General features: G+C 28.0%; 9 protein-coding genes and 1 non-coding gene across 10 annotated transcripts; 5 read left to right on the top strand and 5 right to left on the bottom strand.

Annotated features, from left to right (window-relative positions):
* Nucleotides 1-809: 809 nt before the first annotated feature.
* On the top strand, nt 810-2,303 carry GPI18 (GPI-anchor transamidase GPI18; the record flags this gene model as incomplete). The annotated part of the gene is made up of 1 exon (XM_064858179.1): nt 810-2,303. The coding sequence occupies one exon, from the start codon at nt 810-812 to the stop codon at nt 2,301-2,303; it is 1,494 nt and encodes a 497-aa protein (XP_064714886.1).
* Nucleotides 2,304-2,464: 161 nt separating this feature from the next.
* Nucleotides 2,465-3,067, bottom strand: YRB1 (Ran GTPase-binding protein YRB1; the record flags this gene model as incomplete). Its single annotated transcript, XM_064858178.1, has 1 exon — nt 2,465-3,067. One exon carries the CDS (start codon nt 3,065-3,067, stop codon nt 2,465-2,467), a length of 603 nt encoding a protein of 200 aa, XP_064714885.1.
* Nucleotides 3,068-3,833: 766 nt separating this feature from the next.
* On the top strand, nt 3,834-6,338 carry PWA37_001555 (alpha,alpha-trehalase; the record flags this gene model as incomplete). Its single annotated transcript, XM_064858177.1, has 1 exon — nt 3,834-6,338. One exon carries the CDS (start codon nt 3,834-3,836, stop codon nt 6,336-6,338), a length of 2,505 nt encoding a protein of 834 aa, XP_064714884.1.
* A 7,007-nt stretch (nt 6,339-13,345) lies between these two features.
* Nucleotides 13,346-14,023, bottom strand: IRC18 (Irc18p; the record flags this gene model as incomplete). Its single annotated transcript, XM_064858176.1, has 1 exon — nt 13,346-14,023. The coding sequence occupies one exon, from the start codon at nt 14,021-14,023 to the stop codon at nt 13,346-13,348; it is 678 nt and encodes a 225-aa protein (XP_064714883.1).
* Nucleotides 14,024-14,660: 637 nt separating this feature from the next.
* Nucleotides 14,661-15,047, bottom strand: HTB2 (histone H2B; the record flags this gene model as incomplete). Its single annotated transcript, XM_064858175.1, has 1 exon — nt 14,661-15,047. The coding sequence occupies one exon, from the start codon at nt 15,045-15,047 to the stop codon at nt 14,661-14,663; it is 387 nt and encodes a 128-aa protein (XP_064714882.1).
* Nucleotides 15,048-16,023: 976 nt separating this feature from the next.
* HTA2 (histone H2A) lies at nt 16,024-16,422 on the top strand (the record flags this gene model as incomplete). Its single annotated transcript, XM_064858174.1, has 1 exon — nt 16,024-16,422. One exon carries the CDS (start codon nt 16,024-16,026, stop codon nt 16,420-16,422), a length of 399 nt encoding a protein of 132 aa, XP_064714881.1.
* A 1,092-nt stretch (nt 16,423-17,514) lies between these two features.
* Nucleotides 17,515-17,994, top strand: ATP16 (F1F0 ATP synthase subunit delta; the record flags this gene model as incomplete). Its single annotated transcript, XM_064858173.1, has 1 exon — nt 17,515-17,994. One exon carries the CDS (start codon nt 17,515-17,517, stop codon nt 17,992-17,994), a length of 480 nt encoding a protein of 159 aa, XP_064714880.1.
* A 1,298-nt stretch (nt 17,995-19,292) lies between these two features.
* Nucleotides 19,293-21,074, top strand: MCD1 (kleisin alpha; the record flags this gene model as incomplete). The annotated part of the gene is made up of 1 exon (XM_064858172.1): nt 19,293-21,074. The coding sequence occupies one exon, from the start codon at nt 19,293-19,295 to the stop codon at nt 21,072-21,074; it is 1,782 nt and encodes a 593-aa protein (XP_064714879.1).
* Nucleotides 21,075-23,621: 2,547 nt separating this feature from the next.
* Nucleotides 23,622-23,697, bottom strand: PWA37_001549. Its single transcript has one exon. It is a non-coding gene; the product is annotated as a tRNA-Val (tRNA).
* Nucleotides 23,698-26,389: 2,692 nt separating this feature from the next.
* On the bottom strand, nt 26,390-26,557 carry PWA37_001548 (uncharacterized protein; the record flags this gene model as incomplete). Its single annotated transcript, XM_064858171.1, has 1 exon — nt 26,390-26,557. A coding segment is annotated over one exon (168 nt), but the record flags the coding sequence as incomplete, so codon positions are not given.
* Between the last annotated feature and the right edge of the window lie 1,346 nt (nt 26,558-27,903).

The raw sequence follows: 27,903 nt of genomic DNA, 5'->3' as shown, positions 1-27,903 counted from the left end.
TATTTATTGAACCTCAAATAGTACCCTAAAGAAAATAACTAGCTCTTTTTCTGACAAATAAAAAAGTATTGTAATAAACAAAATTTGATCTTCCCTTACCAAAGTTCAATCTCACAGTATTTTTTTTTTTTTTTAAATTCACTCATAAGAAGAATTCTAAAACTAGCTTAATTATACTTCTTCTTAATATAATCATATCCTTGATAAATATTCCGTGACCGTTAATTTTAAAAAATGACTTTATAAAAACACACTTAACTTGAGAGTCTTAAGTAAACATTGTCTTTAGGTTAATTTCAATCCTATAAAAATGTTGTCCCCATTGATTGAGTAATATGATAACCATCAATCATCACAACATAACTGTCACATCTGAAAAAATGATATTTAAAAGAATAAGACTGCTAAGTTTTTCTTCTTCTAAAAGTAAAACAATATTAACATACTTTAATTGTTCTTTCTTTTAATTAGTCTCACAGTATTTTTTAAGAAAATAATAACAATATTCTATGAGAATGTTTATTTTCAATGTTACACGTGTTGTTACAATTGTTAAGTTTTATATTCCGTAGATTCCGAACTTTTATAAATCTTTCACAAAGTATTTCACGGAGAATAAAAAAAAATGCAAATCATAGTTAAGTAACAAAAAAATTAATACAAACATATTTGTTATTCATAAATGGTAATACAAGAGCTTACTCTCTAACAGAAGAGTTGAAAATTTTTATGAAAAATTATCACATTACATCAATTGTACTACTTTGCGACTGTTAGTCGCACTGCAAACTTTGGCCAATATCTGTAAGATGACAAACAATATTCCTAAAGAATATGTCTGGTTTAAGCATTATGAAGTATATCTGAAACTATTTTTCATTTTTATAACACTTCGATTGTACCAATATGTTTTAATATGGCTAAGTCCTAGCGTACAGTTTGATACATCTACTATATTGTTTTTAAGAAAAGTGACTTTTGCAAAAGATCCATCATTATACAAGATGGGTAATAAATGCCTATGGAATAAATTATTATCGTGGGATTCCATTTTTTTTATCAAAGGCATAGTTAGTGGATTGATAAAATATCCTGAATTTGACTTTGAATTGATGTTTTCCAGATTATGGGTGCAATTAATAAGATTTCTGTTGAATGTAATAAACACACCTATTACAACAAAAAACTTTTATTTTATTCTAAAGTTTACTGTTTTTGTGGAAAATATTTTGCATTTCTTAAGTGTTATTATTATTTATCATCTCACTATCTTAATCTATAGTGAAAAAACAATTGTTACTACCTACACTACAGTATATGCTAAAAAAGTAGCAATATTATCGGCAATATTATTTATCTTTACGAGTGGTTCAGGATTTTTTATTTCAATTTATTCAGAACCGCTCTCATTCTTTCTTATATTTCTTGGTTTGTGGTTTAGAGAAAAGTCTATAGTTAGAAATGAAAATGTGTCCAATCAAAACATCATGAAATTCAAAATTGGATTATACTCATCAATATATTATTTAGGGACTATCCCTCTGTTTACCTTGGCTGCATTGAATAGGCCGATTTGTGTCTTATTAGGACTCATTTATATTTATGATCTCCTTTCCATATTGCAATATTTTGTCATGAAAAAACGATTTAGTGAGGATTTATCCACAATAATTAGACAAATAGTAGCTCTCCCTTTATTATCTGGAACTATAATGTTATTAACAGTGGTATATAATTGGTACTATATTCCATTTAATAGATTTTGCCCCTCTGGAGGTGAATGGTGTAATGAACAGATACTAAAAAGTATACCATTTATTACAAAACAGTCATTTTATTCTTTTATCCAAGCAAAATACTGGAATATAGGTTTCTTAAACTACTGGACATTGAATAACATTCCAAACTTCATAATAGCAATACCTCAGTTCATTATACTTCTTAAGTCGATACATCACTTCATTATTAATCTGCATAATTCGCCAAATAGATGCAACACTATTATACCATTGGTAGCTATTACTATTATATTTCTTTTTATAGTTTTATTTCTTGCGCATGTTCAGATTATCAATAGGGTTTCAAGTTTTATTCCATTACATCTATGGTATATATCCGAAACACTAATATCAGCAAAAACCAATAATCAAATATCTCATTATAAAAAATCACCCAACTTAAATGCAAATGGTGTCAACTTTAACAATACAAAAATGATTTGGGTAAAACTGTATCTTGGATGTTTATTTTTTTGGGTGTCCATTCAAACAGTTCTTTTTGGATTATTCTTACCACCAGCTTAAAGAAAAAAAAGCGTTTGTCAAATGTATACGCTTCACATATATAAACTTTTATAGATATGTACAAAGAAATATACGCCTATCAGTTGAAAAATTCAATTAATCAATTAAAAGAAAAATTACATACTTATATATTCAATAATTCTTTTATTACGTATTAAAATCTATTTTTTGTTTAGTTCTTGAGCCTTTTCGAATTCTTTTTTGAAATTATCAGCATTTTCTTTATTACCAAATCTAATAGCAAAAGTAAATGCTTCTGGCTCACCATCTGCAATATCAGCTGTACACGTATAAACCCAAGATCTATCAGAACCAATGTTTGGTTTTAAGACATATTCTGGGGCGATCATATGATTTGCACAGATTTTTAAAGTTTTATCTCTTCTCATCAATAATCTAACTTTTTTGGTTTCTTTATTTTGTAAAAATTTACAGTCACCAGTACCTCTTTCCTTCCATTCTTTGTTTTCTGGATCGAATCTAAATAACTTAGCTCTGACTTTGTAAAGAACGGTTTCATCTTCCTCCAAAGTTTTTACATCAACCTTTTCTAAGTGAACAACCGGTTCGAAATGGACATCTGGCTCTGCTTCGTCTTCATCTTTCTTCTTGTCATTTGATTCTTCTTGTTTATCATCTGTACCTTCATCTTTTTCCTTTTTTTCTTGCTTCTTACCACCAAACATAGAAAAGACGGCAGAAGTTGGAGGTTTAGCTTCAGTAGTTGTAGTGGTTGTTTCCTTTTTTTCAGTAACGTCAGACATTTTTTCTCTCTTTTTTTTTTTTTTTTTTTTTGCAAACACTTATTGAGATGTATAGTGTTAGGGATATATGTAATACTCAATTGTTTTCCAATCAACCTTTTAACTAGTTACTGGAATCTTAATTGTAATGTGATCTATTTATTTAAACTTGTCAAACACAGTACATGAGAAAAAAAAATTTTTTGTCTCTTTTTCCTTTTTCTTTTTTGAAGCGGTACTGGGAAATATTACCAATTTGTTACCCAGTTTTAATTCCGAAAGGGGTTTTTTGCAAAAACCCGACGACAACAATAAATACAATTAATACGCTAACAAAAAATTAAAAAAAAAAACAGAGAGAAGAAACCGAGAAAAAACAGTAAAATTCTTTCAATTTCGGAAAGCAATTTGATTTAAAACTAAATACCCCCTTCTGAAAATTCCGAATTAGGGTTGTTTGCAAGTAAGAAGAATTGGAGGAAAAAGAAAAAATAAAAGGAAAAAAAAAAAAAGAAATACATATTCCTTAACAAAATTGAATGGAATGGAACAGGAGGTGATCAGCCATCGTGTGCTGTACACAAGAACAAGAACAAGAACAAATACAACAATTATAACTATAACTATAACTATTACCATGACAGTAAGTCTGTTAGCACTAGCCTGGTTTCTTACAATATCTTACGCTTGCATTTTTGGATAGCCATTACAGATAAAAATTGGAGTATTAACCCCCCTTTTTAAGTGGCTATTATAGTTTTTATTTACTTCAAAATAACAACCTAGAATGTCCCAAATAAAAGATCATATACAAGCAGCAAAGCACAGTCAAGAGATATCAACTTCGTCAAAATCGTTACCATCTGATTCCTCTGATTCCCCAAATTCTATTTCATCCAAATCTGTGCCAATTACGTCTACTACGACTACTACTACTTTGAATAGTCAGTCAAAAAGGCGTCATAGAAGATTGTCTTCTTTATCTGAATATACTGATCCATTTTCTGATGCTGAAGTATATTATGGTCCAGTAACTGATCCAAGAAAAAAGAATGATTATACTACAGGTACCTTTCATGGTACCACTCTCAACGATAGTAACTCAGCTAGTAATGCCTTTGGCTCCAATCTTATGAGTGATCTCACTGCTACGAATGAAAATCGCATGACTGATAAATCAACCCCTCGGAGATTGAATAGAACAAGAACTATGAGTGTTTTTGACAATGTATCTGATTTTAAAAAAGAATTGGTAAATGATTACCATTTAAAGAGACGTGGTTCTGAAGATGATACATATTCATCTAGTAAAGGAAACAGAAAATTTTTCATTGAAGACGTTGATAAAATCTTGGAAGAATTACTGCGTAACGAAGATACTGATAAAAATTATCAAATCACTATTGAAGACACAGGACCAAAAGTTTTAAAATTGGGTACAGCAAACTCGTTTGGTTACAGACATGTTAACGTCAGAGGAACCTATATGTTATCTAATCTTTTACAAGAATTAACTATAGCCAAAAGCTTTGGAAAACACCAAATTTTTCTAGATGAAGCAAGAATTAATGAAAATCCCGTGAATAGATTATCAAGGCTTATATCAAATCAGTTTTGGAACAGTTTAACTAGAAGAATAGATTTATTCAATATAGGTGACATTGCTGCAGACACCAAAATTGATACACCAGAAGCAAAAAATCCAAGAATTTATGTCCCACATAATTGTCCAGACCAGTACGAATTTTTTGTCCAAGCATCTCAGCTGAATCCCTCAATGAAGCTGGAAGTGGAGTATTTGCCAAAAAAAGTGACACCAGAATATGTCAAATCTCTAAATAGAACTCCAGGATTGTTAGCACTAGCCATGGAGGAACATGTTAATCCATCTACAGGTGAAAAGTCTTTAATAGGATATCCGTATGCTGTACCTGGAGGCCGATTCAATGAACTATACGGATGGGATTCCTATTTAATGGCATTAGGGTTACTAGAAAGTAATAAAATCGATGTTGCAAAAGGCATGGTGGAACATTTTATATTTGAAATTCAACATTATGGTAAAATTTTAAACGCCAATAGAAGTTATTATCTATGTAGATCACAACCTCCCTTTTTAACTGATATGGCATTGAAAGTATTTGAAAAACTTGGTGGTAGTAGCAATCCCAATGCTATAGATTTATTGAAAAGGGCATTTATTGCAGCAATAAAAGAATATAAAACTGTTTGGACAGCTGAACCAAGATTGGATCCTGTAACAAAATTATCATGTTACCACCCTGATGGTATCGGTATTCCACCTGAAACTGAACCGGATCATTTTGATACTATATTATTCCCCTATGCCAAAAAATATAATTGTTCTTTACAAGAGATTAGAGACATGTACAACAATGGGCAAATTAATGAACTAGCTCTTGATGAATTTTTCTTACATGACAGAGCAGTTAGAGAGTCAGGACATGATACAACATATAGATTTGGAGGTGTTTGTGCCTATCTTGCTACAATTGATTTGAATTCCTTGTTATATAAATATGAGATCGACATTGCAGATGTAATTAAAAACTATTTTGATAATAAGTTTGTTGATCCACATGATGGTTCCATATCTACATCGGAAGATTGGTTAGATTTGGCTAAAAAAAGAAAAAATAGAATCAATAAGTACATGTGGGATGAAGAATCTGGTTTCTTTTTTGATTACAACGTGAAAACAAAAAAGAGAACTTCGTATGAATCTGCAACAACATTCTGGTCTTTGTGGGCTGGGCTTGCAACTCAGAAGCAAGCTTCATTAATGGTCGAAAAAGCCCTTCCCAAACTAGAAATGCTCGGTGGTATTGTTGCCTGTACTGAAAGCTCAAGAGGTCCTATTTCCATAAATAGGCCTATAAGACAATGGGATTATCCATTTGGATGGGCTCCACATCAGATATTGGCTTGGGAAGGATTATCAAAATATAGTTTCAGAGATGTTGCTACACGCTTGGCTTATAGGTGGCTATATATGATGACAAAAGCCTTTGTTGACTATAATGGTATTGTAGTGGAGAAATACGACGTAACAAGAGGTACTGATCCACATCGTGTTGAGGCAGAATATGGTAATCAAGGTGCAGACTTTAAAGGTGTGGCCAAAGAAGGTTTTGGATGGGTTAATACAAGTTATTTACTAGGATTGAAATATATGAATAGTCATGCTAGAAGGGCTTTGGGAGCCTGTATTCCTCCCCAACCATTCTTTAAGAGTTTAAAACCAAGTGAGAAATCTGCTTATGGTCTATAAGGTTAGATATTAATTATAATAAATGATAATCATTAATTATTCAAAGCATCTGCTTGAAACGATATATATTCTATTAATTATTTAAATTTGTTTTTTACGTATATATAGGAAGATATAAATTCACTATGTATTGTTCATTTTATTACAGTTTGTTATGTTACAATTTACGATAGAAAGCACAGTAAAAGGAAACCTATAATGTTCTTGTATAGTGTACGACATATACGAAAACATATATATATAATACATGTGGAAAAAGCATATTGCATTATAATTATTACACAGTGACTAATGATCCTGTTTATTAGTGTCATGTGATTGATGTTATTCTTGTGAGTTTACTAAGTATGTTGGTATTTGAAGTGATATTTGGTTTGAAGTAAGCACAATTTCAAATTTTTCATTCAATAAAATAATATTAGTATTGTTTTGAATAATAAAGATTTTTAACACAAAAGTCAAGATTCCAAAAAAGTTCTAATTCTTAATTAACACTGATGGAATTAAAGAAAAATATAATATCATGTTTACTTTCCCAACTGATATTAAAGACGAATTTGTCTCCTTTTCTGGTGATGAAAATGAAGTCAAAGATGTTATAGATTATGCCAGAAACACTTCCTAGGCTTTTCTTGTGGATACTTTAGATATTTCCTAGGTTCACTCTAGAAACATTAAACATGTAAGAATTTTATTGTTATACTTTATTAAATACTCTGTCTTAGAAAAGATTAAAAAGAAAATTCAACAGTCTTCGTCACATTACCTACCCCAAAGAAATTAATTGCTGATAATACTACTGTTAGCATTAAAATTGGTGCTAAGTCAGATAATTCTGATGTGATTAAGGTTGTTTGTAAAAAATTAATTTCTTTAATTTTTTTGGACAAATTAGCTTCTTTTTTTGAAAGCAAACTAATATGTCGTTGTCAATAAAATATCTGATAATAATTTAAAAAATTTTATAATAAAAATAAAATGATTTAGCCTGGATTATTTCTTTTATTTTTTGAGAAAAAAATAAATAGGTGTATATAAAATACTTTTTATTAAAGAAAAGTCTGTTGATATACTTTTGCTAATAAAATACGTTTTTTATTACTTGTTTTAGTATATTGGCCAATAGGAGTTATATTTTTTCAATGTATATATTATCCAATATTTTGGAAAATGTGAGTGAATTCTGGAAAGAACATAGATAGTTATAATTATACTAAAAAAACACTTGATATATCTGCCTGAATTTATCCAAGAAAGGCATATATTTTGCTGTTAGACATGTGATCTTTGATACTTTTATTTTTAGATAGAGCTCAAGTTAGGTACAATAAGTTATTATTGATGGATATAGGTTACAGACATACTATTTTTGCAATAATTTAATAAATAGCTAGATTAGGATGACATATTTTGGTATACTAAATATTTCCAAAATCGTATTTTTGAACGGAAGAAATTTTAAATTTATTTGTATTTTGCAGTCATAAGATTTATGAAAAGTCAATAGTCTACAATGAAATATCCTTTAAAAAATTTACCGACAATTTATTTATCATTCCAATATGTTTAAATACTACAGATCTTAGTGGTGTTAAACAAGTAACATTGTTAGCATAAATTGCATAGATAAAACGGGGTAGATAAGTGTTAAATAGAGATATATTTGGGGTTTCTTGTCCATTTTTTCCTTTAGAATTAATAAAAGTAGTTAGACTAGTTACCTTTGAACTATACTTTTATTTGAAATCTCTCGAAGAATTTCATACTACATTCAATATATAAGGTACACCTACTTTCTCGGTACCAAATATTGTTGTCGTCATTGCCAGGGTTGATGTTAATAGATGTCTTAGCAAAGTCAAGTATTTCCTCTCAATAAACTTTTAGTTTTTCCTAAAAATTAACTGATAATCTTACCAGTTAAATATCTCCCTCTTTAGCAATTATCCTTTTAATGACTATCTTTATCATCTGGATAAAAACTTTTACTGCTATTCTTTTTTGTCTTAATTTTGGTTTTTGATTTAAGAGTAAATCTGAACTTTAGAAGTAGTTTTTTTATTAAAAAAGTTGAAATTTGTTACAGAAGTTACTAAAACCAATTTCACTTTTTATATAATTTTTTTTAAAACTTTTATTCTAGTCTGTTCAAATCATTTTATTAATTAGGTATAAATTTTAAAAAATGAGATACTTAGGTAAGTTTAAAATGCATTTTGGTAATTTGATGATGTTATTTTCAGAGAGATTTACTTCTGTAAATTTGGTAAAATTTTCAAATGAAGTTTTCAAGTTGATTTTTCGTATTATCATAAAATTTCCACAATAGTGTATTTAATAAAGATGTTAGTTAAACTCTTAATCTAATTATATACTTTTTAATAGTATGCTTAATAATATGAGAAATAGAACTTTTATTACTTGTTGAAATTTAAAAGATGTGGAGTAATAACTTATAAGTTATAATGGAACTGTATGAACCGTATTTTTACAAGTAATCACTCACAGTATTAAAAAATAGATATATTATATACAAAACTATGCATTTCGTATATAAAGTTGTGAGTAAAAGAAATTATTTCTAATTTTTATAGCTTGACTATTTATACTTTTCAGAAAGTTAATTTTGAGAACAAAAAGTTTTTTACAAAATTTTCATTGAGTCTGGGTAATATCTCAACATTACTATTAAAATCATTATTAATTTTAATTTTAGTTAATAAGTAATTATTGAGTAGTTAAAAATATGAAAGCAGAGAGTGTTCAAAATTATTTCTCTAAAGGGAACAGTTTGATGAATCTTTTAAAATATTAATAAATTTGGACGTGCTATAATTAAGGCCTATATTTTGTAATAATCTAAGTTCTTTTCTAACATTAGGGGTATCTATTCTGAAACTATAGAGTATATTTGTTAGTATTACATAAAGTATATGAATCATTGATTATTATTATTTATAGAGGATAAGCCATATATACAATTTTTCAGAGTATAAATAAAGGAACAAATTTCTTTTTATAAAATGTGTTTTATGTATTCTTTTTTAGGTTTTATTTATTATTGGAGTTCAAGAAATCAATGAGTGTATAAGTAGGAATGATTTATTAATAACTTTTAGTTGAGGTTAGAAATACTTATTAACATGGGTATTATCATCGTCCATTGCAAAAGAATTTATTAGTATTATCTATATCACACAAAATTTCATAATGATATATAATGTACCTACAAGTGCCCTTTGCAATACTTATGCTTTTATTTTCAAATGACAATCTTTCTTTCACGAAAGAAAAGATTAGAGAATGTACATTATATTATAACAAGTAATAGTGAGACATGAAATACTTTATAACAAAATATTAATATCTTAATATACGATTATATTTAATCACATGAACAAATAATAATTATATAATTTTAAAAACATGTTAACATAATTTATTTTTATTTTTTATTTCCGAGATATTATATTTTTTATCTTTAACGTGTTAAATGATATTACAATATATTTAATAAATTTTTTTACTATTTACAAAATTGGAACATAATCTATTTTGTTAAATTTCCCTATATGGTAAAATATTCATCATAAATGACGAAGTGAAACTAGTAATTCTGCTCTTAAACATGAATAATAATCATGTTTTAAATTTATCTAGTAATAGTATCTTCGAATACATCCTTGGAAAAATCAAGCTTCGTGAAAATGGCCATTGACATGCTGCAAAGAAAAACGGCTTATTTTGGAATAATCTGTCACGATGTGTGATGTAATTCACACGCATTTATTTTTTATAAAAAAACATAATTGAAATAAAAAAAGAAAGATTTAAAAAATACATTTTATAAAAAGAAATTTTGTTTACTTTGCTTGTATCATATAAGATTGTATATTTAACGTTTTTAAGGTTACCAAGATTAAAAATTAATTCAAAGAAAACAACCACTGATTTTGTCTTTCCGCGATGTTTCACAGATAGGCAACGAACTATCATAATGTATGGATTACTTTCTAAAATAAAATTCAGACACATGCCCTTAAGTTGTAGGTGAAATATCGATAAAAGAATATGAAGAAAAAGAAATTGGATTATCTAAAAATAAAGACGGTGAGACGACAATATATGAATAAAATTTTGACAGGTATGCAGGGAATGTCAATGCTAGTAATCAGGTAGAGGCTTATGATTGATTTGAGAAAGATGGATAGATGATAAGGAAAATGAAGAAATTTTATTGGTTTAATTTGAATTGTAGGTTTTTAATGATGGTATTGTAGCTTGAATATGAATTGGAAAAAATGTAGGTATTATAGTATTAAGGTTTGGTGATATTGAAAAAAGAATTATTGGTAGACAGGAAAATTACCATTGTTGAGAAAATTAGGATTAGGTGAAACATTTTGGAAAAGGGAAGTGGAGATATAACTTACCTCTATTGAATTAGCAATAGGTGGTGTATAGAGAAACATTATTTTGTGTATTAAGTAAATGGTCTTGGTTATTATAATTTCGGTTAGCTTTTTGTGTTAGTTGAAGTATTTTATTAAAACATATTATTAGCAACAAAAGCTTTATTAATAGCAGGAAGATAAAATCTGTAAATGTTATATTTTAAAGCACAACAACCATAATATACCAAAGCAAAGATTTGTTTGTCATTTTTATTAAAAAAAAAAAAAAAAAAATAGAGTGATGTAGGCAGCACAAGAAAAAGTATATAGATGGTTGGAATTAATAGCATTTTTTGTGACTTCATATTACTTATTATAAGGCATTTGATTCTTGTATCAAATAGATAAGATACAGATCGATAAATAGACAATATAAATAAGATTCTATGATTATATATATTAGATATGCATGATTACTATTAAATGAGCTCCTTTTTTTGAATGGAATATTGTGCACATTTGTAATTATTATTTTGTTAGCTATGCTGTAAGACGATTAATTGGTGTTGAATATCATTTTTTTTAGAAAACTTTTGTAATTATTTGTTACAAAACATACTCTCATTGTAAGCTCTTATTAAAAATACTTTTTAGCTTCCAAAAGAAGAAAAGTGAGCTTTTTGTTGAAGTTGAAAGGCTACAGGTAATTATTTTTAAAAGATGGTACAAAAAAACACATTATTTGATAAGTTCGTAAATAGAAGAAAGTAAGTCTAGATTTTTAAATAAGGAGAAGTAGATATTGATTTCATAATGTTTCACACATACATGTTATAAGTTACTAAGAGAGTTTTTATCATTAGTAATAGTAATACTAAGCTTTTGGTGTGATGAAAAAGGATTAGAATCTGAGGAGAAAACAAAGTTTTATTTTAGATCAATAGTTAAATTATGGCATGTTGAAGGTTTAGTGCATTGTATTAAGTTGTAGTGAATATTGAATCTTTCATTAATATAGTGGACAAAATAAAGATAAAAAGAAAATAAAATATCTTTAGAAGGAGAATGACAGCAAGAAAAAACAGTTCAAATGTAGTTATAAGCATAGTATGTAATCATATACAACATTTAAATAGATATTTGTTAAATTTGTGATATATTTATCTAGATATGTTGGGAAATCAGTAATAATATATTGTTTTCTTTAACATCTCGGGAGATAAAAGCCTCAAAAATGGTAAAAACAATAGCTTTTATAGAAGTAGAGATCATATGTAAAATCAAAAGTGGACGAGTTGATGTCTTAGGTACATTATTTTATATTTGTTGTGATAAGATACAGGTAAACTCAATAATAATTTGACTAATGATTTGTTTTAGGTTACATTAGGTACTTTTTGAACACATAGGGGAATAATTTAATTGAGTGAAATATTATATATGTTTTCTGTTATTCTTTTTTCTTGCTTATAATATGTATATATGTATATATGTATATATAAATAAAGTAACAGGCTGCGAAATTTATTCCATTATGTATTTCATGGCTTTGAAGAACATTTAAGATTTTAACATATAGAATTTCTAATTATAGAATTGTGGCTTAATGTATTTATAGAGTTAGTATATTGTTATTTTTGAAACTTGTGCATTATCTGTGTAAAGATATAAGAATTTGTTTGTTCTCTGGAACAAGTTTTGTATTGTGGAAGAAATAATTTTGCAAAACACATAAAATTGTTACATAAATGATGAAATAAAGCAGATTGTAGATTATACTGTCACAGTTGGAATCTGTTTTAGGGATACTTTAATTTTGTTTTATAATAAAACATACATTTATTGTCTTCGAATGATATTTTTTTATAAGTAGCTAGATATTATTAATTCGTTGGAAAACATTAAAATCCTTTAAAAAAAAAATGTTTCAATTGTTTATTTATTAAAACTACAAGTGATCCAACTGGGATCAAGTGGAAAAACAATCCTGTAACTAGCACGAAAATATCTAAACGAAGGATTGATACAATTTCGTTAACAATGTTTAGTATAGAACCCCAAGGCTACTTAGTAGATTTCTAGGGAATAGTACTTACATCAAATTTTATTCAAAAATTTTTTAATGGTGTTAAAATATGATTAAATATATTATTAATGATCTAGATTCATTATAACAAATAACTAAAAATCAATAAAAAATTATATTGAAGAAGACTCAAATATAAAATACTGTACATTATTTATTATACTTTGAATAGATATATAAATTAAAAAACACAAAGCATATAATATAAAGTTGTAGTATGACTAACATTTTACCATGAATAAACTAAAAACTTAAGAATAACACCAGCTTCCTAATATAATTTTATATCATTTCATTGTATTGATTTTATAATAAATTTAAATGAAATATTTGTACTGAGATCTTGCAACAATAAATGATTAAGAGACATACTAGAAGTAACTTTTAATATTATTTAAAATACAATAACATAATAACAAGTTAATAATAAAACAGTATTGTTATTATTTAATGTTATATAGAACCTAAGTAAAAGTGTTTATACCTATACTGGTTAATATTATTTATCCATTAACCTATAGAAACTCTCACAAAAATATGCCATTGAATATATCATTTATTTGAAACATCCAAAGGGCACTTGATATTAATCCAACTAAAACTATCATAGGACATATTGTCATATGTGGAACAACACAAACATCAGCTATTGAACCAAAAAGAATAAATAGAATGATAGAATCCTTTAAAATCTTTTGTAATTTTGGATGTGTAGAAGTGGATGTAAAAGATTCTATTGACTGAATAATTGTCCCTTCTTCTTTATAAGCGTGAACTGATGTTTTCTGAAATATACTTAATAAATTATTTAAGTTTGTATTGAGATTCTTAATAAGAATTGATAAAGCTTCTCTTTTAAAAAAGTATGGTTTTACATTAATGGCATATGTTAAACCTTTATTGAGTGACTTTATATGAATTCTAATATCTAAAGTGTCTGTAGCTGTTATATTATTTATTTTATCCTTTAATAACTTTTCCAGAAAAAAGAGACTGTTAGAGGAAGAATATTTATATAAATTATAACATTCTTCTAGTTGATTTTCTATTATGGAAATGTTGTTTTTGTATATATTATTTGAAAAATTGCTGAGTAAATTCACTAGTTGTAGCTTAGTACTATTGTATGTACATTCATTGGTATTTAAAGCCATAAGAGGATTGGCAGTAAAAAAAATCAATAGTCCAATATACATTAAATACATCCTTTTTTTTTCCTGGTTTTAGCAAAAAAAAGTTGTTTCAAGCTTAAAATCAATATTCAATGCTTTAATAAGTTTAATAAGAATAAAAAATTGGTAGTATTTATTTAACTGCCTTTACCGTTGACAAAAAAAAACATCAATAAATAACCAAAGTTTGTTATAAATTGTTCTCATTAAATATGTTAATTTTTTTTTCTCAACACAGATTTAATAATACAAAATAATATTTTTATAAATCATTAATAAATATAGCAAAAAGAATTAATTATTATAAACAAAGCTTTTTAGAAAATACAGCATCAAGTTATTAAGTCGCCTTTCTAAATAAACGTGACAATAGAAAGAAAAATATGGAAATAAACATCTTTATTTTTTTAAAGTGATAACTACAACCATACTATATGTATATATATAATACACAATTAATATATTATCTAATGCACTGGCCCAGAAACACAGATTGCAAAAATATATAAGCGAGTAAAACGACAATCAAATGCATATGGAACTAAAGAGGGTAAATTTTTACTCTCAAAAACATTATATTGAATATTACATTTACATGCTTAAAAATTACCTATTTTTAATGCTTTCTTTTCGACATATTTTCATAATTAGATACAGAATATTATCTTATTCAGGCCTGGGTAGAGGAAGAGTATTTGGTTACAGCTCTAGTACCTTCAGAAACAGCGTGTTTAGCCAATTCACCTGGTAATATTAATCTAACAGCAGTTTGGATTTCTCTAGCAGAAATAGTAGACTTTTTGTTATAAGCGGCTAACTTAGATGCCTCGGTAGCAATTCTTTCAAAGATATCATTAACAAAAGAGTTTAAAATAGACATAGACTTCTGAGAGATACCAGTGTCTGGATGAGTCTGCTTTAAAACTTTGTAAATGTAAGAAGAATATGTTTCTTTTCTAACTTTAGACTTCTTCTTAACGTCAGTGGAAGTAGAAGTCTTCTTAGCAGCTGGCTTTTTTTCAGCTGGAGCTTTAGAGGCGACTTTGTTTTCAGACATATCTTTAACTGTATTGGAACTGTTTCTAATAAATGCTTATCCACTTAATAGATGGTTACTTTCTATATCAGAGAGAAATCAAATAAAGATAAACGTGCTAATTAATGTAGATTTGAAGTCTCAACCAACGTTGATTAACAGACGATCAGTTCTACAGTCATACACGTGCAGAAAAAAGAAAACGAACGAAAATATTCAATAAAACCTAAAGTACAACCTTGACTTTATATACGCAACAATTTTGGGTATATCTTGCATAATGAATTATGAATTTACAAATATACATAAGTATATATTTTTATCAATGCTAACAACTTAGAAATAGCAATGCCTTTACCAGACCCAAAAATTGGTGACTGTATTGTTTTAACAAAACATTAGGCGAGCATAAACAAAAAAAAAAGGGGCAAAGCGAAATTTCAGGAACAAAAAAATTGACACGAAATTTTTACTTTTTTAATTTTAGTTAGTGCTGAAAAATTCGGATATTTGGAGAAATTTTCAGTACATGGTTTTAAAAGGTGAAAACTTATACTCTTAATGGTTGGAAAGGACAAAAAGTTGTACTAGAATATCGTAGGCTGGAATGTTATTGCAGTGAAATTTTCAGCACAAGGTACTATTCAAAGTTAAAGAGTGGTTTCATGTGTTTGCTCTTATCAACAAAGTTTGAAGCAACTTTCTCTTTCATTGTTTACTGCATATTACAACCAAGGCAAGTTCTACCAGCAGTTTACATTTGTTAATATCTGGATCATATCATGAAAATATGCTATACAAAATCCTATAAAAGAGATCTAACTTGAACTGTATGGAAGCTACCTTTCCGGTTTTGCATCTTGTGTTTATTTTTTCTCTCACTTGGTATATAGCGTCCGTAAAAATTTCTGCCAATTGTCCACTTCTTACACCAAGAAATATCAATTATATATTCAACTATCAACAAAACCTATAAACATTACAGTGAATTCTAAACATGTCCGGTGGTAAAGGTGGTAAAGCTGGTTCTGCTGCTAAAGCTTCTCAATCCAGGTCTGCTAAAGCTGGTTTAACTTTTCCAGTTGGTAGAGTTCACAGATTACTAAGAAGGGGGAATTATGCTCAAAGAATTGGTTCTGGTGCACCTGTTTACTTAACTGCTGTTTTAGAATATTTAGCTGCAGAAATTTTAGAATTAGCTGGTAATGCTGCCAGAGATAACAAAAAGACCAGAATCATCCCAAGACATTTGCAACTAGCAATCAGAAACGATGACGAATTAAACAAGTTATTGGGTAATGTCACTATTGCACAAGGTGGTGTGTTACCAAACATCCACCAAAATTTATTGCCAAAGAAATCTGTCAAACCTACCAAAGCATCTCAAGAATTATGATTTACGTGTCTTGGGTGACAACTAGTTTCAGGTATCGTATACAAATATAATAATACATGGTCTATGTTTTTATTTAAATCCATTAACTTTAGAGATAGATAAATAAGTTTAGAGCCAATGCCATATCAATTATAAAGGTGCAATCTATAATACAAGTGTATTGAAGTATAGGAGTTACATGGCTAATTATGATATATAAATTGACCACTTATTGCTGATATTCCATTTTGTTATTTGACAAAATTCGGCACATTCCATCATTGTTTGAGGCTTTACACGACTTGTGTGTCAGCCAATAATCGTTCATATGTAATTTAGTCTATATTTTTTATAAAAAATTACTAAGTCAGAAAGCGTAACAAGAGTGTGTACATTTTTGTAGTGAATGCTGTACTATTTCTCTTAATTCTTCTGTTTCCCTGGAGCAGTAGACTTTTGTATCTTCAAAGTCTATCCTATATTACTAAACATTTAACTCATGATGGTTTGTTTTTAAGTCGACAATAAAAAATAGTGTGTATAAAAGACCATCCTAGATGCTGCAACAGCCACTGTCCTACGCTCCTCTGACTATTGACACAATCTGATACAACAGAAAAAGTTTAGACAGATTTCTAACACATTTTATGATATATATGGTGTTTACATGCTTAGACTATCTGAATGAACATCACACAGCAGGATAGTTGTTCTGGAATATCGAGTGAACCACTTTTCAAGCAATATTCAATTCTCTTTAACATTTTTTGATAATCTCTTATTGTCTAGCCAATAGAGTGAATTGAAATTTTTCTCTTTTTTTTCACATATTTAGAAAAATTTAAAAATAAAAGTACAATTCAAATAAAGGCATAAAAAAAAGAAGAGAAGCTGACAGGAAAAATAAAAGGAGAGTCATCGTTGCAGTGTTTTAAAGAGGTATAATTCCTTGTTATAAGATAATGAAAAGTGTATCTAAACTTTATATACAAACATTTTATCAACACCATTAGAAAAGAGAGCCCTGAAATATTATCTCTAATATTTACTATAATACTTCTAACACAATATTCTCTTTTTTTTGTTTCTGATTAGTCAAAGTATATTATAATTATGTTTCGTTCACAATTAATTAAGTCTTCGAGAATAGTTACACGTTCCTATGCTAATGCTGCTGAAGCAACGTCCATTGCTGGTGGATTAAAGTTGAACTTTGCTTTACCACATGAGACTCTGTACAAAGATACTTTGGTTACTCAAGTGAATCTTCCGGCCCAAAGTGGTAAAATTGGTGTTTTAGCTAACCATATTCCTACTGTAGAGCAATTAACACCAGGTGTAGTTGAAGTTTTAGAAGATGGAAAAACATCTAAGAAATTTTTTATCCCAGGTGGATTTGCTACAATGCAACCAAATTCATTACTTTGTGTTACTGCGGTAGAAGCGTTTCCTTTAGAATCTTTTTCTCAGGAAAATATTGCCCAATTATTAAGTAAGGCTAAGGAAAAGGCTACATCTCAAGATGAAAAGGTTTCTGCCATTGCCAAACTTCAAGTTAACGTTTTAGAAGAACTACAAAATGCCTTAAAGTGAGTTATTCTTATGGATACTAAGTGGGTATCCGTCTTTATTCTTATATATATATAAATACATATATTCTTTTATATTCTATACTATTCTATTCATATAACAATAAATAAATACACGATCTTTTTTGTAGCAAGTTTTTAGTCTGTAAATTTTCCATTGGGCAAGGAGCAGATACTGTATGCATATACTATAGATACTATAACAAGCGTGACCTTTAATCAGTATATTAGATTAAATCTAGATAGTAAGTTTTTGGAACTATAAACAAAAAGAACATTAATAGAACATGACTATCTCAACATATTTTGTACAATAGAAAGTCCAACCTTACAAGGTGAGAGGCCTTACTAAAATACCTTTGGATATTAGAACTATGTAGTTATATATACCTTAAGTGCAATAATTTACTATAGGTCATAATATTTCAAATAAACTGTCATAGTTTACTAACTTTTTATTTTAACTATTCCCTTATATTGGTAGCTGTACATTTTGAGGAACTTAGATATAGAGTCATTATAGCTTTTCTAACAACTTGAAGGGATATTCATTTCATACACTTTTTAAAAAACGAGGTTAAAAGAGTACTGAGCAAAATATTTACCCTATTCTCCTTTCTCTCTGAAAATATCCACTTGAAGGCATAAAATGTATTAGAATCTTTTACATGATATACCCAGGCAATAACAAATAACCATACACTTTTGTAGATAATACGACAATAAAAGTCTCTTCAGAGATCTTTTTGAAATACTCTCCCTTCATTTTTGCTATTTCCTACTCCAATTTATTTCTAAATAATTAAATTAAACTCGTCATAGACTCTTGACAGCTTACAAATACCTCTTTTCGTTATAGACTTTACAAATTCAATAACCGTCACATTTGTAAAGAGGCGAAAACCTTTTATGTGTTACAACTTTTTCAATTTTTTTTCCTCACCAAAAAAAAAAGTAAACATCGAAATTTCTTGACGCGAAATTTTTAAATTTTCAATATTTTTTTGTTAACGACACGTTAACATGGTGAAATTTAAGAATAAACATAAATAGATTTAGATTTAAACTTACACATGCTCTTGTAGATGATATCAAAAGCTACAAGACATCATAAAACAACCTAAGCTAGAACATAAATAAATATAAACCAATACAATCTTTTAACAAAAAAAAAGTAAAAAAAAAAAATACATAATACTTCTATTTGCTATCTAAATTTCTTTTTATAACTTTGCTATCTCACCAATAAAAAAAATAATTATATAGATAATTTTGCAAGATTAAGACTTTTCCAAAAAAAAAATGGACACACAACAACCAAGCATAATGTTGAACATGGCTAATAATCAAAGTCCTTTGGCCCAAATATGGCTTGCTTCAAATATGTCCAATGTTTCTCGAACATCGGTTTTACAAACTGATATAAGTAAATCTGTTCGAGCAATCGAAAAAGTCGTAGGTTACAATTTAGAAAATAGAAACAATTCAATTTTAGAAAAAGATAAAGGGCATGCTTCAATTAATAATATTACGTTACGTACTTCAGGTGAATTATTACATGGTGTAGTTCGTGTCTATTCTAAACAAGCAGGTTTTCTTTTATCTGATATTAAAGATACATTAATCAAGATTAGCTCATTGTTTAAGGCATCTTCAAAAATTAATGTAACGATGACAGAAAACGCCACTATCGCCAAAATTGGTCATTTAATTTTAGAAGATACAGTCACAGAAAAGGAAGTGCTTGTCTTACCTACTCTAGGTTTTTTAGATGAGAATATTTCTTCTGCATCAAATTTATTGAACAAGTTTGATAATATGGAACGTCAAGTTCAAGGAGCTACCAAAACAACTAATCCAAATAATTCTTTTGATATATCCATTGAAGTTGGTAGAAGATTTGATTCTAACGAAGGTCCCAATATCCATGAGAACTCCAATCTTGATCTAGATTTCGATATACAAGATGTTAATGGTCAAAATACTTCTATCCAGGACAAGTCATCATGGATTGAAGGTACTAGAAATACAGAACCTACAGTTGAACATTCGGAAATGAACATTAATAGTGGCAATACAAATTACCATGATAATGATTGGAATCTAGATTTTGGAAATAACGAAGGGATAAATATGGATACTGATATATCACATGATTCTATTGAACTCGGAAGAAGAGCTGAATCGGTGGATATCCATGAACCAACTGACTTTGGATTTGACTTAGAACTTGAAAAAGAACAGTCTGAATTGGAATTGGAACCAGAAACTGAAATCGTCAACAATGAAAAAAGGCATAGCAGCAAAAAAAGCACATCTACCAGAAATCCCTTATTAAAACACACCATTCCAGTTGAAAGCGACTTCAGTCAAGAATTAACAGATGAAGAGTTGAAAAACGAATCTTTGACAATTGTGTCTAAGCATGCAGTAATTAAAAAACATTCAATAATAAAATTAAACCAAAAAAGATTGTGGGAACAAATGATTGGTAGTTTAGATTATATTCCTAATGTCATAACTACACAATATCTAGATTATCGGAATCTGAAAAAGCCAAAAGTTACAAATAACACATATGAAGGTATTGAGGAACCTGAGTATGATAATTCATTAGATTTAGATGCCAATTCCTTGGGTAACGGAGAACCCTACCAGGATTTAGAGCCAGATATTATTGCTCCTTTGGATGCAGATATTACTAACCAATTGAATACTGAGGAGCATATGGACGATAATGATATTCTTTCTAGTCCTTATAAGAACAATAATGTGAGTAACAACGATAACGATCAACACATGAAGCTACCGACCAGCGAAAATATTAACCCTACAATCAATCATATTGTTGAAACATTAAAGATGAAAGAAGATTCAATTTTATTTAATGATTTAGTTGTCGAACAACATACCAAAATCCATCAAAATAGCAACCCTATTTCAAAACGAGAAGCCAGTGATGCCTTTTTCAATATGTTAACTCTAGCAACGACAGGATGCGTAGATTTGGTCCAAGAACAATCATTTGGTAAAATTCACATTACAAAGAATGCATCTTTACTAGACGAATATATAATAGCCTAAATAAAGTATTACAATTTTTCCCTTATTATAACGTCTACCTTGATTATTAGTCTGTAGGAAGAAAGCGAATAACCTTAAAATAACTTATATTGGTGACCAAATCTATAATATCAATTTTTATATTACATTATATGAAGTAAAATATAAAAGTAGCAGATAACTTATAAAATGTGGTTTAATGTAAAACAGCTCAGAAAAATATTATTTATAATTAGAATTCTATAAAAGCATTTTTATATCACTACCATAGTTATTACTATACATATATATATATATAATTAATATAGTCTTTTTAAATAAATGATATAGGATAGTGATAATTAATATTATATATTTTCAAAGATTTTTTTTTTTTTTGATTTTTATTTTTATATCATAAATTTATGTAAGGAAGTTTAAGTATACTTCATCCATATCTGATAACAGTACTGATTGCAGTTAAAGACCAATAAATTACTTTTTTATTTCAAAATATAGTATAGGAATCTACATGGCTCACCGAAAGACCTGGACACCTATAATATATTGTATGTGAAATAACCATAATACATCAAAACTTTATGCTTCAATTACTATTAAAAGCATCAAAGCGATATCCGAAATGTCAATTTATACGTTTTTATATAGACAAATCAAAATATAGCTAATAAATGCCGCTTCATTTAATACTGCAAAACAGAAGATATAATAAGCTTATTTAAATATCCAAGTTATAACAAATTATTCGGTACGCTTTTTTTTTTTAGTTATTATGCATCAGAAGGGTCATGAATATATATTAAAAGGGGGGTCTGGGATAAATATTTTTTGAACTCTTAACTTATTTTTGTATTTTAAGTATTATTAACAGATAATCAACTATCATTACTCCATCAAGAAGTATAACTCACAAATTAGTCCACAAGAGTATTAAAAAATATTATCTAAGTATTAATTATTTCACCAGAAAAATTTGGGACAATTTAAGAACTGTTCTACCAAAAAGAATTAACTCACATAAGAATGATTTTTTAACATTGATAAACTGTGTAATAAAATGAGTTTCATGAAGAAGTTCTAAGGAGTGAGATGTATATATCATCATGTATCTTATTCTTTAAGTTTACCAAGTCATAACCACCTTTTTAAACAGTATTCAGGGTTTATATATTACTCATTTATATTATACTGTGAAAAATATTGAAGATATACTCACCATATATTTTAAGTATACAGGTAGTAGAATCATTTTGATACATTAATATTAACGAAACAGTATTAACAATAACAAATATCCACAGGGCATAAGAATATACAAGTCAGTCATTGAAGAAAAAGGTCATTCTTGCATATTTTATTTATTATACAAAAAATAAGGAAAAATATCACATCTCAGATGGATATATAAATTCCATTAATTTATTCAACATAACACACAACCATATCTCTTTTGAAATACTCAGTCATATTTAAACAGAACTCTATGAATTTTAAAATAATGTCTTTTGTAATAAAATAAAATAAAAAAGGTTATCATGATGTGTGAAGTAATGAGCTACTATATCGACAATATGTAAGAGTTGTTGTATGTAAATGGATAAATCATATCAATTAGTATAAGTGTAAACACTCTTACATAAGCTCTATGTATCACTAATTAATAACCCTGATGTAGTATTATTACTTCTTGCTGTTGTTCTTCTTAGTCTTGTATGATATTAAGAGTTACTTCTTAATATCATTACTAAGATGTATTTAAATAAAATGATTACCCCTGGCATATCTCTCAGTAATCAAAGGCCTCTTGACAAGATTTGATATAATTCTCACTCCCTGGAAATCCCCCAATCAGATTCAATACCTTATAGGAGCCGCTGCGCACATGGCTGTACCAATCCTCCACCCAGACACTCAGGTGTTACCCTCGGAATTGCGTATCTACTGGATTTCAAGTTGGGTTCCTTACACAATAATTATGGGTAATAAGCAATTATATATGATGAATAAAAAAATTCTTAATTTCGTTCTCTTTATTATATGGTTGACAAATCATACTTTTTATTACAAATAGTTTAAATCAATAATATACAATACCCTATTAGATCTGAGTGTAGTATATTTTTCTAATTCATTCTATAAAATCTTTTACAACATATTATTATATTACAAAAAGAGTTATTTGTTAGATATAGAATTATGAGATATAACGATATTTTAAGAGGCTATCATAAAAAGGACTAGATAATGTTATGGATGCGCAAAAGCGAGGAAAAATATAGTAGATGAAGACCTATTACGAGAGGTATACTCCTCTAGAACACTAAAATAGGCAAATGACTCTTAGTTGTTGGCTATAGATGATACATAAACTATACTCTATACGAAGAATAAACCAACATATATAGGTATAAAGGCACATATATGTATATGAACAAGAAAAACAAGAACATCATCGTCAACTAAAAAGTCCATAATATCGTTTATAGTGACACCAGGATTTCATATGGCACATAATATAAATTTTTAGCCAGAATATTGCAGTTTGAAATTTTGCAAGGGCTGCAAAAATTGATTTCGCCCAGGATCGAACTGGGGACGTTCTGCGTGTTAAGCAGATGCCATAACCAACTAGACCACGAAACCACCTTAATTTTAAGAGTGTTGTAGTATGGTGTGGTGAAGTTCTTTGTGTATTCCAGGGAAGCGCAAATAATATTAATAGTAATTCAAATAATCGAGACAGTAATCAACTATAGTCGATAGTATAATTACTAAAACGGTCTTATATATTAAGCGGCTTATATCGAGCTAATGTACTTATTCGAAGTTACTTGACTTGTTACTTGCTTGTTGTTCTCTTTTTTTCATATATAATATATAAATTATTTACAAGAAACGGTTATGGAAGATGATCTTTTATCTCCAGAAAACGTTGTCCTTTTATATGTTTTCTGGAGCTCGATCGATTATTCAGGTTACTACATTAATGACTTGACTGATTCAACCCTAAAATTTATTATATTAATTTAGGTGCACTACTGGATTAGAACTGCATCCCAATTCTCTAATCATGGTGATTAGTAATACACGTGGGACTTAATAAAACAATAGGTAAATTCTAGATTTGCCAAGGTCTTATGTAATCCAATCTTTTTATTATGCAGCATCTAATGTTGTAGCACATGTATGGCTTACTAATACACTAATTGGTTCTAGATTCATTCAGGATCTTATGGAATCTAGAACTATTTATTGTCTTAATAAGCCATACACGTGCTACAACAAAGAGTGCTATAATATGAGATGGTTAACTTCTTTTGTATATTTTGGGGAATCGCAAATAATATTAACAGTTATTCAAATAATCGAAACAGTAATCAACTATAGTCGATAATATAATTACTAAAACGGTCTTATATATTGAGCTGCTTTTATCGAGCTAATATATTTGTTGGAATTTGGAGCCTTCAGCATCCATGGTAATGGTAGACATCATTAAGTTATAGATTCATGTTTTGTTTTGTACTAAATACATGTATATACTTATTATATAGTGTATACAGTATAAATTCTTTTATTTACTTTGATTCTTTTAAGATTTTCATTTCTCTTCAAATCTGTGAAAAACATATTTGGTGACAAATAAAATGTCTTCCTGATATTACGGTACGTCCGCACACCACATAATATACAGAAAAACTAATTAAAAATAATTCTTATGGTAATGACAGTAATAAACTTTCATTTTCCAACAGTTCGATATAGCCGTTAATGTACAAAGACAGTATTAATAATCATCTTGCTGATTGTATCAATTACTATCTTTGATTATTAATAAATTATCTGTGTGATATTACTCCCGTTTCCCGACTAATTAATAAAACTAAAGGCCACTTACCTATATAACATGAAGTGTTTTGACTAAGATTTAACATAATTTTTATTAAATAGATAGATTATAACTTATAAACTATGACTAATTATTGAACTATTGAATGGATAGATGGGTAATAACGAGGTAATATAGAAACGCTATTATATTAGAGTTATTTTTTTATTCATTGACTCATTATTGCTTGACTGACTCTTTTTTCATTATTATATTTTTTATATACAAGAATTGTTACAAACTAATCTCAACCATTCCAAACTGTTGTCCTTTTATATATTTCTGAAACTTAATCAATTATCCAACTTGTTGTATTAGTAAGTGACTTATACACCACTATCAACAATTTAGTAGAACCTTAAAAACCTCTTAGCCAATAGTAGGCGTAGCAAACAATCACACTTCACTAACTTATTAGGGATACTTACTTTGTTTGAACTTATACATGACTCACTCATTTTTACTGAGTCATCTATATTGTCTGTTTGGAAAAATAGTAATTTATTTTCTGAAATTAATATTTTCTTTTTTTAAAGCCTAATTCTTATTTGTTTAACTTAAAGAATTTCATCTAGTCTACAATATGCGATTTTCAATTTATCAATAATCGTGTGTTAAATGTTTAAGCAAATCAAATATTTAGTCCACTATATGAAATAATACTGAGGAATTTAGGTACATAAAAAATTAAGCCATAAACTCCAGATGGATTTTAATGAATCTTGGTACATTGTAGAAGTCATGAACACACCAAACTTCTCATTTCTTATGGCTTGCCAAATATATCTTTTTCGTAGAATGTATGAAAAAAATAAAGTCTTCTACAAAATTCATAAAAAACGATTCTTTACAAAGTGTTGAAAAAATACATGATATGATCATCTTAATATATTCCATTAGGTCTTAGCCATTGTTTAAATTTCGAGACAACTAATTTTTTTACTAATCAATATATACTTTGTCGGGAGAACACAGTATTCAAACCCACGTTTCATTAAGCTTATTGAGTCACCTTTCAAGTTCCATCTAAACCACACATTGGTATTCTTTTTTAATTATCAAAACTAAATGTATGTTCTTAATTCCCTATCTAACTTTATAAAAGTATAAACAAAAAACAAAATGCAATTTATAATTCTCAATAACAACCGTTAAAAATTTTTTTTTGACATTAGATTTTAAACTTATCCTTATTTAGTGGAGCTGAGTGTCAGAGTTTTCCAAAAAAGTTCACATGCTTTCAAAACCAATAACATTAAATAAATCAAAGGTTACTGAAAACAATAGAATAATTACTTAAACTTCTTTTTTCTAATCACTTTATTGAACTTCTACAAAAAGACGAGAAGACAATTAGAATCGGAGAATAAATTTTACACCGTCCTTACAAGTACAAAACATAAGAACTAAGATATAGAATATTTTCATTTCTTATTATTTTTCTTCATTAACCAATCCACACAATTAGGATACCATAAGTTCTACTCACATGACACTTAAATATATCTATGAAAATTACTTTTGTTATAGTAACATAACTATACCTATAAAAAGCATTATATAAAACAAAGGGGATAAAAGTGAAAGCAACAGGAATTATTACAAATCCTAAAGCTCAGAATCTTAAATAAACTTGATTATCGATGAATGTAGTACTCAAGACATTTTCATCAATATCTCCTACAGTCCACATAAATGACTGAGTAGTTATCCATCATGCTATAAACCCACCACAACTAAACGCATTTGTGAAATCTTCATGATGGAAAGCATCTGCAGTAGCCCAAAACTTAGAAAATATAAAAAGAATCAATGCAGACATTGTAGCTCTATAATAACATGTATGTCATTTTTTCAGTAAACTGGAAATCAGTGCAAAAACCTGTGTAATTTGTGTTACACTATACAAGACATACTTATAAAGAGCACAACAATCTAATAGCTCAACGTTAATATATTCAGAAATTAGTACATTATAAAAAATTTTTCACGTAGTATTATCCATAAATAAGAAGATGTAGTCTTTTGAATAAAAAATTTGATATGGCCTCTATAAAAATTAAATAATGAAAAACATAAGTCCATTAACATGAATCGGATTTCTTGCTGATTTATATATAATCTGGAAAAATCTGTTGAATTAGACAGCTTAAAGTTAATTTTTATCAAAGAGTTATATAAAGATAAGGTTATATTAGATTAATATTTGGCTTCAGCTAATATTTTTCATCATACATTAATTCAATTATTCTTTTTTCATCCCAATCTCAAAAACATTATAGTTTTAGTTAAAAGTTGAAGAATTGGAAATATGCCAAGTTTCAGGCCCATAACAATATAATTAATATGTTCTTCTATTCTATTATATCACTATTTTCATGAGGCATTGCATACAAAACTGTTAATCATTATAAGAAAGTCAATATTTTGGTCATCATACAAGATAATCAGGTCTAATCCAGTGCTATAACACCTGTAACAAATTTATTTCCAATACTAATCTAAAAAAATACTTGGTCAATGACGCATTTATCATAAATTTACATTTAAATCAAAGAATAATCTTCAAACAAATAAAGATGTTGACAATTAAGTTACCAACCTCACTCATGATGACTTCAATACTGTAAAATATTTCCAAACTGTTTATAGATCAAGATATGATTCAGTTCACCTACTCAAACAAATGATTTTATTGGTGATTAAAGACATTATTGTTCAAAATTAACTATTTGACGAATTAAAAAGATACATAAACAATAGAAAGAGAAAAAAACAATAAAAACAATAATAATATTAAAAATATAAAAACTTATCAAAAATGGTAATGCCAAACTTTCAGAATTCCGAAATGATGTGAATTTAAAATTTAATGAACCTTTAAGTTAGAAGAAAAAGAAGAAACTTGTATACTTACCAAAGAAGTTTTAAAAATATAAAAATGGTAATACACCAAAAACA

This window comes from Arxiozyma heterogenica, assembly GCF_036370985.1.
Source record: "Arxiozyma heterogenica strain weizmannii chromosome Unknown scaffold_17, whole genome shotgun sequence".
Taxonomy (NCBI): domain Eukaryota; kingdom Fungi; phylum Ascomycota; class Saccharomycetes; order Saccharomycetales; family Saccharomycetaceae; genus Arxiozyma; species Arxiozyma heterogenica.
This window is presented reverse-complemented; position numbering and strand designations above follow the sequence as displayed.